Source organism: Colobus angolensis, unplaced genomic scaffold (genome assembly GCF_000951035.1).
Source record: "Colobus angolensis palliatus isolate OR3802 unplaced genomic scaffold, Cang.pa_1.0 Scaffold230, whole genome shotgun sequence".
Lineage (NCBI taxonomy): Eukaryota > Metazoa > Chordata > Mammalia > Primates > Cercopithecidae > Colobus > Colobus angolensis.
The window spans coordinates 4,511,841-4,524,419 of record NW_012115489.1 but is presented as its reverse complement, the minus strand read 5'-3'; the positions used below and the strand labels follow the sequence as shown (position 1 = coordinate 4,524,419).

Genomic DNA, 12,579 nt, shown 5'->3' with positions numbered 1-12,579 from the left:
AAACTAAAGTGTTCTGTTTTTATCAGGACTATTTTTAAAAACGCTTCACGTTATAAAATTGACATCAGCCTATATTATTAACTGACAGTGTTAGTAAAATATTCTTAGTAAGTGATTTCAAGTACATTATTTGTTGGAATCCTATGGGAATAAACTGGCACTGTTGATATTTTATAATTTGTTTAGCTTTACTTTTTTTCTTATCAAGTAAGAAAACTATAATTTTAAAATTAGAGAGATGAATAAAAGATAATATGTATAGGCTCTGTGTTTTGTTTTCTGTTTTGTTTTGAGATGGGGTCTCACTCTGTTGCCCAGGCTTAAGTGTAGTGGCACGATCATGTCTCACTGCAGCCTAGACCTCCTGAACTCAAGCGATCCTTCCATGTCAACCTCCTGAGTAGCTGGGACTATAGGCATGTACCACCACACCTGGCTAATTTTTGAATTTTTTGTAGAGATGGGACTTTGCCATGTTGCTCAGGCTGGTCTTAAACTCCTGAGCTTATGCAATCCACCCACTTCAGCCTCCCAAACTGCTGGGCTTACAGGTATGAGCCACTATGCCCAGCCAGCTGCGTTTTTATTCCTATATATCATACAGTGGATTAGCAAAGCCTTTATATAAATGAAACAAACCTCAAACACAGGAAAACCAGAGGTCTGCTTAGTCTTATCAAAATTACATTGTAGCCTCAATTTAACTTAGTTGGGCATTAGAATAAGGTAATCAGTCCCCTTAATCTACCTGTCTAGCAGAGGAAAGAATAAACCATCTTGAGTGGGAGATAACATCACTTGGAGCCTTTTATAAAGTGTACATTCAGTCAGAAATTAGTCATTTAAAAAGACATGACTGTATGACTGAAAACCCAAAAGAAAAAAAACAATCCATAGAAACATGCTTGCAGGTAATTCAGATAGAGGAAAAAGACATTAAAACAATCCCGATTAATTTGTTCAAGAAGATAAATAAAATACATGAAATAATGGAGAATTTCACCATATAATTGGATATGTGAAAAGAACCAAATGGAAATTCTAGTACTGAAAATATGATATCTGGAATTCAGAGCACAATGAAATTAAAATTCAGTTTGAACAGGAAGATATTATTAGTAAACTGAAAGAGAAGTCAATAAAAATATCCAAGGGTAAAACAAAAATAATGTTAATTCACACACAGTAAAGCACAGAGAGAAAAAAGAAAGAAAATTGAACAACACAAAAGGGATAAAACATAATTGCAGTCTTTGGAGAGAAAAAGTTGGCAGAAGCAAAGATCCAAAGAGACAGTGGCCAAAACTTTCTTTCTAAAACTGATAAAGCTTCATGTTATAAAGCTCAGAAAACAAATGAGATAATACATAGGGAGGAACTGAGCTCTCTTGCCAACAATCAGCACCTTGTGAATAACACTTCTTGACGCAGATCCTCTAGCTCCAGTCAGGCCTTCAGATGACTACAGGCTTGGCTAACACTTGGACTGAAATCTTATGAGACCTTGAGCCATAACCATATAGCCAAGCCTCTCCTAGATTCTTAAGTCACTGAAACTATATACATTAATAAATATTATTTGTTGTCGAAAGGAGACATAAAGAAAGGCTAAAGGGAATCCTCAGTTAAAAGGAAAATGACCCAAGACAGAGAAATGCAGGAAGGAATGAAGAGCACCAGAAAAAGTAAATATATGACTAGATTTAAAAGAGTCATGACTGTTGAAAGCAATTATTAATCTCTTATATTTTAAATTATATTTAGAACTAAAATTCATGTCCACAGTAATGCCGAAGACAAGATGGGAAGGTTGTTAATAAAATATAGTAGTTCTAAAGTAGCCGATAATCCCAGCTACTCTGGATCCTAAGGCAGGAGGGTTGCTTGAGCCCAGGAATTCAAGGTTGCAGTAAGCTGTGATCACACCACTCACTACACCTTAGTCTGCACAGTAGAATAAGATCCCATCTCTTAAATTCTAAAGTAATGAGTTATTTTAGCAAGGTTGCTGAATACAAACAAAAACACACAAAAATAATTTGGATTTTCTTTATACCAGCAACAAAAGGAACATGCAGTTCATTAATAGAACTATCTAAATTTTCAAAGACAGGCAAAACTAATTATAGTGTCAGAAGTCAAGATGGTTATCTTGGGATAGATACTGATTGTGACTACAAAGGTATAATAGAGCTTTGAGGATTCCTATAACGTTTTCTTTAGTGCTAGTTACATGAGTGTGCTCAGTTTGAGAAAATGAGTTTTAGATACATATTAAATCTCAATTTAAAAGTTCAGAACTTCAATTTGTACATTAAAAAAAATCACCCAACATGTTCCCCGACGATGAGTTAGAAGAAATAAGTCCCTCAGGCGGTAAACCCATTAAAGATAGAGAGAAATGGAATGAATTTTAGTTTGTTACAGGAAGGACGCATTGTAAAATAAAGACTTTTCTTCTTCTTCCTTTTTTTTTTTTTTTTTAAATAGAGAATTTTAGCACCCTATACTGATTTTCACTACAGACATAGTCCAGATACAGCTGAAGGACAGCTCAAGTAAGTAATATTGGTTCCTAATAATTTTCAGATAAGGTATGTGTTAATACTAAAGCTTTTAGGTTTGCATGATTGCATGTACAGCCAGAGAAATGTGAGTTTAAATACATTTTCTGTTTTATAGAATTATGTTGTATTTCTCTCATAATTTACTATGGTTTAAAAAATTTAAAGCTTTGAGAAATGTAAAGAATAATTTCTTATTTCAAAAAATATATGATAGACTGTGACAGAAACCAAGGTCATTGTTTTTGTATTGTATGTATTTTAGCATAATTACATTAAAAAACTAAAAGAATGAAATAACAGTAGGTAGAATGAAGAGTGACCTTAACTTACTGAGTCAGCAGAATGATATAATATGTAGACTTCTGAGAGTAAGCTTAATACAGAAATAAATGAGAGTAGAGTAAAGATTATTATCTAGAAATGAGAGTATAATTTTCAGGGTGTTTTTGGAGAGAAAGGCACATGTTCACTAGGTATTTGGAGATAACTTTAAACTAATTTAGGGATCAAATAAAGCACTCTCTGTAAAGATTTTGCAAATGACACATTTCCATTAAATGTGTTATCTAGTGTTTTTCTGGTAGACTTTATTGCACTTCAATTAGTTTATTGTCCACATAAACTTATTGTGATACATAGTATAGGTTTTTAAATTCCTCCCTAAATTCTATAACATTGCCAGGGAAATGTTTTTCATTTTTTCTCCTGCGTTAAAAATTGATTTCTGTAATCCTAGCACTTTGGGAGGCCAAGGCAGGTGGACAGCCTGAGGTCAGGAGTTTGAGATCAACCTGACCAATCTGGTGAAACTCCGTCTCTACTAAAAAATACAAAAACAATTAGCTGGGCATGGTGACATACGCCTGTAGTCCCAGCTACTCTGGAGGCTGAGGCAGGAGAATTGCTTGAACCCGGGAGGCGGAGGTTGCATTGAGCTGAGATCATGCCACTGCACTCCATCCTGGGCGACAGAGTGACACTCTTGTCTCAAAAACAAAATAGTGGTTTCATACCTTTAGTCACATCCATCATTGTGAACTCAATTATCACACCCTAACATACCATGATTTACTTTAAGCTAAGAGATCCAAGTAGACGTCCTCTAAGACTTCTCAGACTTATTCTTGCAAACTTTAGTTATGAATTGGAATTTGTAAGACCCTTTCTTGGCTTCTATAGACATTCTCTTATTGATGGAGAGTATATGAGTTTTCTGTTGCTGCACACCAAATAACAATAAGCATGATGGCTTAAAACAATACCAGTTTATTAGATTACAGTTTGATAGGTCAGAAGTCTGGCTCAGCTCTTTCCTGGAGGCTCTGGTGAAGAATCCATTTCCAAGGTCATTCAGATTGTTGAGAAAATTTAATTTCTTGCTACTGTACAACTGCAATGCCTTTTTCCTTACTGGCTGTCAGCTGGGGCCACTTTTACCTTCTAGGCCTCCCACATTCCTCGGCATGCAGTCTCCTCCCTCTGCAAAGGCAACAATGCTGGAATCTTTCTAGTGCCTTCAGCCTCTCTGACTTTTTCTTTGACTACCAGCTAGAGAAAGCTCTCTAATTAGATCAAGCCTGCTATGTGATGTATACCCTGTCTTATGCTCTACTAGACAATATAACATAAACATAGTCACAGTCATAGCAGTGATATCTCATCATGTTCACAGGACCCAGAGATCAGGTCATGGAATCGTGGGATAGGGCCATTTATAGAATTCTGCGTATGATGATGGACAATAGGTGAACCTAGATATTTTTTAGAGTTGGGAAGGTGAGGCTATTCCATCAGAATCCTTCCTTTCCTGTTTGGTTCTATACTTTCTTCTGAGTTTCTGGAGTATATAGGCAGGTAGATATCAGGCCTGTAAATAAGGGTACATTATGACCAGGAAACAGGGAAATGACTGATTTTTAAAATATTACAAGTTTAAGAGATTAGAGATGGATTACCAGACAGTCTATGTATGTCACCAGCTTTTTCAACAGAAAGAGCACTGAAAGCTTAACATAGGTGTCTGATTCTCCCTTCTAAGCCACCCCTGCCCCCATTTTCTTTTCTGTTATTTTCTCATTTTAACTGGTGCTACATAGCTTAGTCTTTTTCTTTGAGCTTTTCAATCCACTTTTGTAGACTATGTAATTGCTCACTAATCTGTAATTAGATTTTCTGTCATTGCTCTTTATTCATTCTACTTTTTGTTGCTGTTTTTCCCAGTTCTGTGATTTTCTGTATGCTCACAACCATTAAGAATTTAAGCAGGAAAGATAAAAAAAAAAGGTGGCACAGGAAAAAAGAGACAATCGACAGGGCAGACATGATGGTTGGAGTGACATGAATAAAGAGACACAAAATTGCTATTAAGTATTGAAACTGGCCATAAGCCAACCATGAAAAATGTTTAACAGATATAAAAAATTCAATTGCTTAATTAATTGTCATAACTATTATAGAGGAAGGAATAATGGACACAGTTGGGTACATATTGTCAAGGAAGAAAGTAGCTGGTGATGTTAATATGTAGTTATTTCATAACATTTCAGTGACTTATATAGGTTGTTGAACTTGCTTGTTGGAAACGTTCAAATAAGTTTAGAGCAAAGATTGTGAAGTAAAGAGTGCGTGTGATTAAAATTAAGAGGTTTATGTGATAATTTTCTTTGCTGAGGGGCAGCCTAGTACCACAGATGCTTATTAAGCAGACTTAATGCTTAATTAAATCTTATCTACGAATAGCTTTCAGAGAGAGCAGGAATATAGAACTGAGTAGAAAAGCAGAATTTATGACTTAAACGATGTTGTGAATTTAAGTTCAAAGTCAGTTTATAATTGCCTGATTTGCTTTAGTGTAGATCTGATCTTTGTGTTTTTTAACGTCTTGTTTTAATTTTATGTGTAAATGTTTAAACATTAATGATAGCTCTTATGATTTAGTAGCAGGAAAAAACTCATTTTAACATTTTATTTCATTGATTCTCCCCCCTGCCCCCCACCCCCAACAGAGAAGACAGAGAAGCACGATTTCTAGCCAGTAAAATGGGAATCATAGCAACATTCCGATCATGGGCAGGTAGGTTACTCTACATTGCTTTATAACATCCAAGAAGAAAAACTAGACTGCTTTTTCAAATGTTAAGTTATTATTGTAGCATCTAATTTAGATGCTAATCTAGTCTTACTTTGTGTGTTATTATTAGAACCAAAGGAATTCGTACAAAATTATTAAAATACGGTGAAGAAAATTTGTAATAGTCAATAGGAATTAGCTAATATTATGATCAGTATACACATATTTATCAATTATTTGCCAGTCACTGTGCTAATGATTACCTGGACAATTAAAAAAATTTAAGCATGATCTTTACCAAAATAACCTACAAAACTTGAGTGTTAGCTGTATATGTAACTAAAGTTTGTTACTTAAAGTACAGTGTAGTGTCATAAATACAAAATAAGCAAGATAGGTCATTAATAGTTCCAAATTTCTTGAGAAGAGTGATTGTACATGTTTTATTTTTCCATGGAATAAAAAGTAAATACTATTTTTAAAATAATACCACCATTAAATGTGTTGTTAATAACATTGGGTTTTTGCCGTTAAGAGTAATTGAGAGTAATGGCAAAAACCGCAATCACTTTTGTACCAATGTATTAATGATTATCTTCTTCCTTCTTGATTTTGTATTATTGTGAAGGGGTAGCATGGAAAAGAAGTAGCAATAAGCAAAAAAAAAAAAAAGGAAATTCACCTAAACATTTCTGTGAACCTAGGTAACCCTAACTTACAAATACCTTTTCTGTACAAATGTTTACTCCAGCCATATGTATGGAAGGGCCACTTGGCCCCTAACCAGTATGTTTCCAGGGATTTTCTCTGTTCTCTTAGCAGCTTGGTAAAAAGCTCTGCCTTGCTATACCTCATAAATGCCTATTTTCCTTACGCTGATGGACAACCATAGGGTTCTATGATGACTCAACAGTCATACATACTTTTTAAAAATACTTCATCAGCTCCCCAATACTTTGTTTTCTGTAGTTACAGTCATCTTCCTTTACCACTCTTCAGCTTCCTTGTCATTAGAGCTGTTTGTATCTTACCAAAAAAATCAATTCTATCCTGCATCCTAGCTACTATCTCCTTATTCTTCCTACATACAGACTCTACGCTTCCTGTAATGATTTCTGTTTCTGTCAGTCTCTTTCCTTATTGCTCTTGAACATTCTTTCTACTGTGTTTCAGTTTCCCCTGGAGCTCTTTTATACTGAGTCATCATTAGAAACTTAGAGGGGTGGGGCCGGGTGCGGTTGCTCATACCTGTGACCCCAGCACTTTGGGAAGCCAAGGTGGGTGGATTACCTGAGGTCAGGGGTTCAAGACCAGCCTGGCCAACATGGTAAAACCCTGTCTCTACTAAAAATACAACAATTAGCCGGGTGTGGTGGTGGGCGCCTGTAATCCCAGCTACTCGGGAGGCTGCAGCAGGAGAATCGCTTGAACCCAGGAAGCGGAGGTTACAGTGAGCCGAGATTGTGCCACTGTGCTCCAGCCTGGGCGATAGAACGAGACTCCGTCTCAAAATAAGAAGAAGGAAGGAAACTTAGAGGGGTGGGAGTCTTTTACCTTTCTATTGAAGTAAGAAGAGAAATATCATAATTACAAGTTAAAATCTTGAAAGCATTTGTCTCATGGAAATAACTTCCTAAATAATATTTATATTCTGTAGTACTGTTTATAAGTTAAATAAACTTTTGTGTACTTGTAACATTATTTCTTTGATGTATTTCCAGTTCCAAATAACTGATTGAAAAATGAGATGCAACAACAGCCTGTTTTCCATATTAGAGTACGATCTTTTGGGACTATATCTTATCTGTAATTTTTCAAACTACTATCAGACATCAAAATTTGCGAAATACTATTTTGATACTTTAAGCAAATAAGCTTATCTAGTATGTTTTAATTTGAATTTTGATCCTGAATCAAACATAGAGGACATAGAGACTGTTCATAAATAATCTGTATGCTTAGCTAGAAGTACAGGGAACTTTAGAGTCCTGTAAGACATTTTAAAGAATGTTTTCCCTAACATGTCATGAAAAATTTGAAACATACATAAAAATTGAAAAAACTATACAGTGAACACCCATATACTTCCACCTAGATTTTACTGTATTTGCTGTATTATGTATCTGTCCATCTGTCCATCCCCCTGGGCATTCATCATTCCATATGTGTTATTCTAATATATCTCAAAGGAAGTTGCAGACGTAGTCCTCTTCACTCCTGAACACTGCAGCATGCACATTATTAACTAGAATTAGATGTTTGTTTATGGTCCTGATTTGTTTTCGGGGGGAGAGATTTGAGGTAAAATTTATGTAGAGTGAAATGCACACATCATTAGTCTACTGTTTGATGCATTTTGACAAATGCTTACACCTTTGTAATTCAAACCCTTTTCAATGTATAGAACGTTATCATTGCCCTAGAAAGTTCTCTTATACTCTTTCCTAGTCAGTTTTTGACTCAGTACTACCAAGAAGGAACCACCATTATTTTTGTGGCTTAGTTTTGCCTATTCTGAAACTTAGTGGAATCATACTGATACAAAGGCTTTTTTGTAAGACTCTTTCACTTGACATAATGATTTTGATACTCATTTATGTTATTGTATATATCAGTAATATATTCCCCTTTTTTGCTAAGTAATATGCAATGAACATTTCAGTTTTTGTTGGGGTTTTTTTTTTTTTTTTTTTTGCCCTTCTCCTGTTACGGAACATTTGACCTGTTTCTAGATTTGACTATTCAAAGCTCCTTTAGCAAAGATAGAGCTTCTTTGAGCAATTTTATACAAGCTTTTTTTGTGGACATGAGTTTTTATTTCTCTTGAGTAAATACCTAAATGGAATTGCCGGGTCTGAGAGTGGATGTATGTTTGTGTCCCTGAGAAACTGGCAGACTTTTTGCCAAAATGCTTACACTGTTTTATACTCCCATCGTCAGTGTATGTGAGTCCCAGTTGTTCTGCATCCTTGTCAGTATTTGGTGTTGTAAGTCTTTAATTTTAGCCATTCTAGTAGGTATATTTTGGTTTCTTGTTATTAATATAGTTTGCATTTCCCTGATGACTAATGGTATTGAGCATTTTGCGTGTGTTTATTGGCTATTCATACATCTTTTGTGACATGATTTTAATGTTTAAAATTGTTCAACTTAGTTCTGTAACTTAAAAATTTTGAATCATATAATTTATTTGAAGTCTATTGCTTATTGTGCATTCAATATATTTTAGAATTGAACTTCTAAATAATAAATGCCAAGTAGAATTTTTCACTTTAAAGTGAGGAGCCTAAAAGAGGGGAGACAGACCATTATCTTATTTTCTCCCGTGTTCTTACTCCCAGAGAAGCGTTCATCAGGCAGTCAGACTCATGAACTTTTTGGATATGAAACAGATACTGAAGATGGAATTTAAGTGATGAAATTACTGGTAATCTCTAATCAATAGAGAAATACGGAGTATGCTTCAAATATATTTCAGTTATATAATAGCTCTTATGATGACCAAATAATATCATAGATAATCATATAATTTTGCCTGGAAAAATATAACAGATTTTATATTATACCTTGCTATAGAAATTTTTTTGATCATGTCAGTGATTTTTTTTTTCTTTACATCCTCTTTAGGTATTATTAATTTATGTAAACCTGGAAACTCTGGGATCCAGTCTCTAATAGGAGTACTTTGCATACCAAATATGGAAATAAGGGTAGGTAAAAGTTACTAGGATTGTTTCATTCCTGGACCTTTAACAGTGGGAATTATTTCAGGTGATGCTTTTTCCTCATTAGTTGTTGATCTGTATCATATTTTTAAAATACACAAGTACGTATTTACTACTTAGTTAAACCCTAAATATAATAGGAATCGTTTAAAATATTGCTGTTGTTAGGAATAATAGCTGTATTAAAAATTGAGTCGAGACGGGACATGGTGGCTCATGCCTGTAATCCCAGCACTTTGAGAGGCTAAGGCATGTGGATCACCTGAGGTCAGGAGTTCTAGACTAGCCTCCTCAATATGGTGAAACTCCGTCTCTACTAAAAATACAAAAAATTAGCCAGGCACCTGTAATCCCAGCTACTCAGGAGGCTGAGGAAGGAGAATCGCTTAAACCTGGGAGGTGGAGGTTGCAGTGAGCCAAGATCGCACCATTGCACTCCATTCTGGGCAGCAAGAGCGAAACTCCATCTCAAAAAAACAAAAGTTGAGTTGAAAATATGAACTTAATTATGCTTTATTCATTAAAACAATGTAAACACACACGGGCATTCTCACTATAAAAGGTTCAAGCACTACAGACTACATTTAACAAAAAGTAAATGTATTTATGCGTTCTAACTTATGTTTTGTAATATGTGGTGAGATTTTATTTTAATGATGGTTTTGATTAAAATGGAATTGTAAATATTTCTATATTTATTAGATATATTTCTAAATTATTTGTAAGAATTTGTATTATACAGTGAAATTGAATTTGAAGGAAAAGAGAATTCTTAAAGTGATTTTTTTCCTTTCTCCTTAAATGTTTTTATTTGTTTTAATTTTGTTTCTTCCTTTTGCCCTTCCCCTTATATGAACCAAACCTGGAGCTGAAAAATATTATTAGAAAATATTAGCCAGGTGTGCCTTGTTTAAATGTGAAATAAAAAGTATTTAGATAATGGAAATGAAAGGATATGATTATAAATGGAAAGATCTGTAAGCAGGTAACAAACTGTTGAGGTAATTCACTTCTTACCCTGTAGGTGGATAAAGAACATGGTCTTTGGAGAGTCTGACCAACTGAGGTTTAACCTCTGGTTTTATTTATTTTTTTGTTAGCTCCATGACCTTGGGAAAATTGCTTTTTTGCACAATTAGGTTAATGAAAAATTTAATGACTAGATTAAGTGATGTATGTCGTAGTAAGCATTTAGTTATCCCTTCTCTAATATAGGCCTTATACAGTTTCAAAATATGGTATAGTCATGCATTGGTTAATGACAGGAATATGTTCTAAGAAACTCACTGTTAGATGATTTCATCCTGTGAACATCCTATGGTATAGTCTACTACATACCTAGGTTATGTGGTATAGCCTATTGCTTCTAAGCTGCAAACCTGTATAGCGTGTTACTGTATTGAGTACTGTAGGCAGTTGTAACTCAGTGGAATTCGGGTATCTAAACATCTAAACATAGAAAAGTTACGATAAAAATACAGTATAAAAGATTAAAAAGACTGGCCGGGCACGGTGGCTCATGCCTGTAATCCCAGCACTTTGGGAGGCCGAGGCGGGTGGATCATGAGGTCAGGAGATCGAGACCATCCTGGCTAACACGGTGAAACCCTGTCTCTACTAAAAATACAAGAAACTTAGCTGGGCGAGGTAGCAGGCACCTGTAGTCCCAGCTACTTGGGACTACCAGTAACACAGTCATTTATTATCAAATATTATGTAATTGTACATAATTCTATATATAATACTTTTAAACAACTGGCAGTGCAATGAGTTTGTTTACTCCAGCATCAGCACAAACAGTTGAGTAATATTGCCCTGTGACAGACAATATGACTGCTACAGTTTCACTAGGCAATAAGAATTTATCAGCTTCATCCTAATCTTAGGAAACTACCATTGTATATATGGTCCATCATTGACTAAAATGTTGTTATGTGGCATGTCATTGTGTTAACAGTTCTGTTTTTATCATTTTTAAAATTGTGTGACTAGGACATTTAAAAATTTTAAATTGTTTCATAAAAATAAATGAAATGTATTTGTTTGCTATTTTAGCGAGGTCTACTTGAAGTGCTTTATGATATCTTTCGTCTTCCTCTACCTGTTGTGACTGAGGAGTTCATAGAAGCACTACTCAGTGTAGGTAAGTATTGAAGTACATTTGTATCTTTTCATATATTGTGATTTTTATTTAATGGAGACAAAGTTCCTAAAAGGAGAAATAGTAAATATTGAATACCATTTTCTTTTCTTGCTGCATAATTGTGGTAGGAAATTAATATAAAAATAAAACCTGAAATTCCTAAGACTGAGAAATTTTAATTTCTTCTTTATCACCTTGGCTCTTAGAGCAATTAAATTAATAGGAATGGGCCAACAAAGGAAGAGTGGAGACAGTAAGAAATCTATGTAATCCTCAGATTATCTAATTCTCATCTTACATTATTTGAGCCAAATGACTTAAAGTACCGAAGTCCCAAAATGAAGGAAATTAGATCTGCGTATATTTACTTAACTAATTTTTGTTTGTATCTTTTTGAATGTATGGTATTTAACCAGCACTTTTTAAACTTTGTAGCCTGGCTAGCTGATGATTTTATACTCATCTGAAATGTTTCAGTGATATCTAATCTTTTCCTTACCGTATTTTAACTATTTTAGATCCTGGGAGGTTCCAAGACAGTTGGAGGCTTTCAGATGGCTTTGTGGCAGCTGAGGCAAAAACTATTCTTCCTCATCGTGCCAGATCCAGGTAGAATTTAAATATAAAAAGGATTTCAGTTTATTAGAATTAGGGTTTTTATGTTAGACTGTATAATCTATGAAACTTTATTTAAATTGTTTCTCTGCTGTTTTTTTCCAGGCCAGACCTCATGGATAATTATTTGGCATTGATACTCTCTGCATTTATTCGTAATGGACTTTTAGAGGTAAGACTTATAAACCTTATTTTATTCCATTTGGTTTATTTTCTCTAACAGATTCTTTCAGGCAAGCCATGGTGGCTCACATCTGTAATCCCAACACTTGGAGAAGCCAAGGCAGGCGGATCACTTGAGGCCAGGAATTCGAGATCAGCCTGACCAGCATGGTGAAATTCTGTCTCAACTAAAAACACAAAAATTATCCACGCATGGTGGCACACCCCTGTAATCCCAGCTACTCGGGAGACTGAGGAATGAGAATTGCTTGAACCCAGGAGGCAGAGGTTATACTG

At 34.8% G+C, this 12,579-nt stretch overlaps 1 protein-coding gene across 2 annotated transcripts in view; it reads left to right on the top strand.

The window, feature by feature from the left end:
- Window positions 1-12,579, top strand: part of RICTOR (RPTOR independent companion of MTOR, complex 2) — an 80,474-nt gene that overhangs the window by 37,744 nt on the left and 30,151 nt on the right. For both annotated transcript variants that reach the window (XM_011944395.1, XM_011944394.1), the window contains exons 7-12: window positions 2,491-2,558; window positions 5,573-5,640; window positions 9,265-9,347; window positions 11,418-11,505; window positions 12,024-12,114; window positions 12,226-12,292. In XM_011944395.1, coding sequence (XP_011799785.1) covers window positions 2,491-2,558; window positions 5,573-5,640; window positions 9,265-9,347; window positions 11,418-11,505; window positions 12,024-12,114; window positions 12,226-12,292 — 465 coding nt within the window. The remainder of the gene's footprint in view (window positions 1-2,490; window positions 2,559-5,572; window positions 5,641-9,264; window positions 9,348-11,417; window positions 11,506-12,023; window positions 12,115-12,225; window positions 12,293-12,579) is intronic.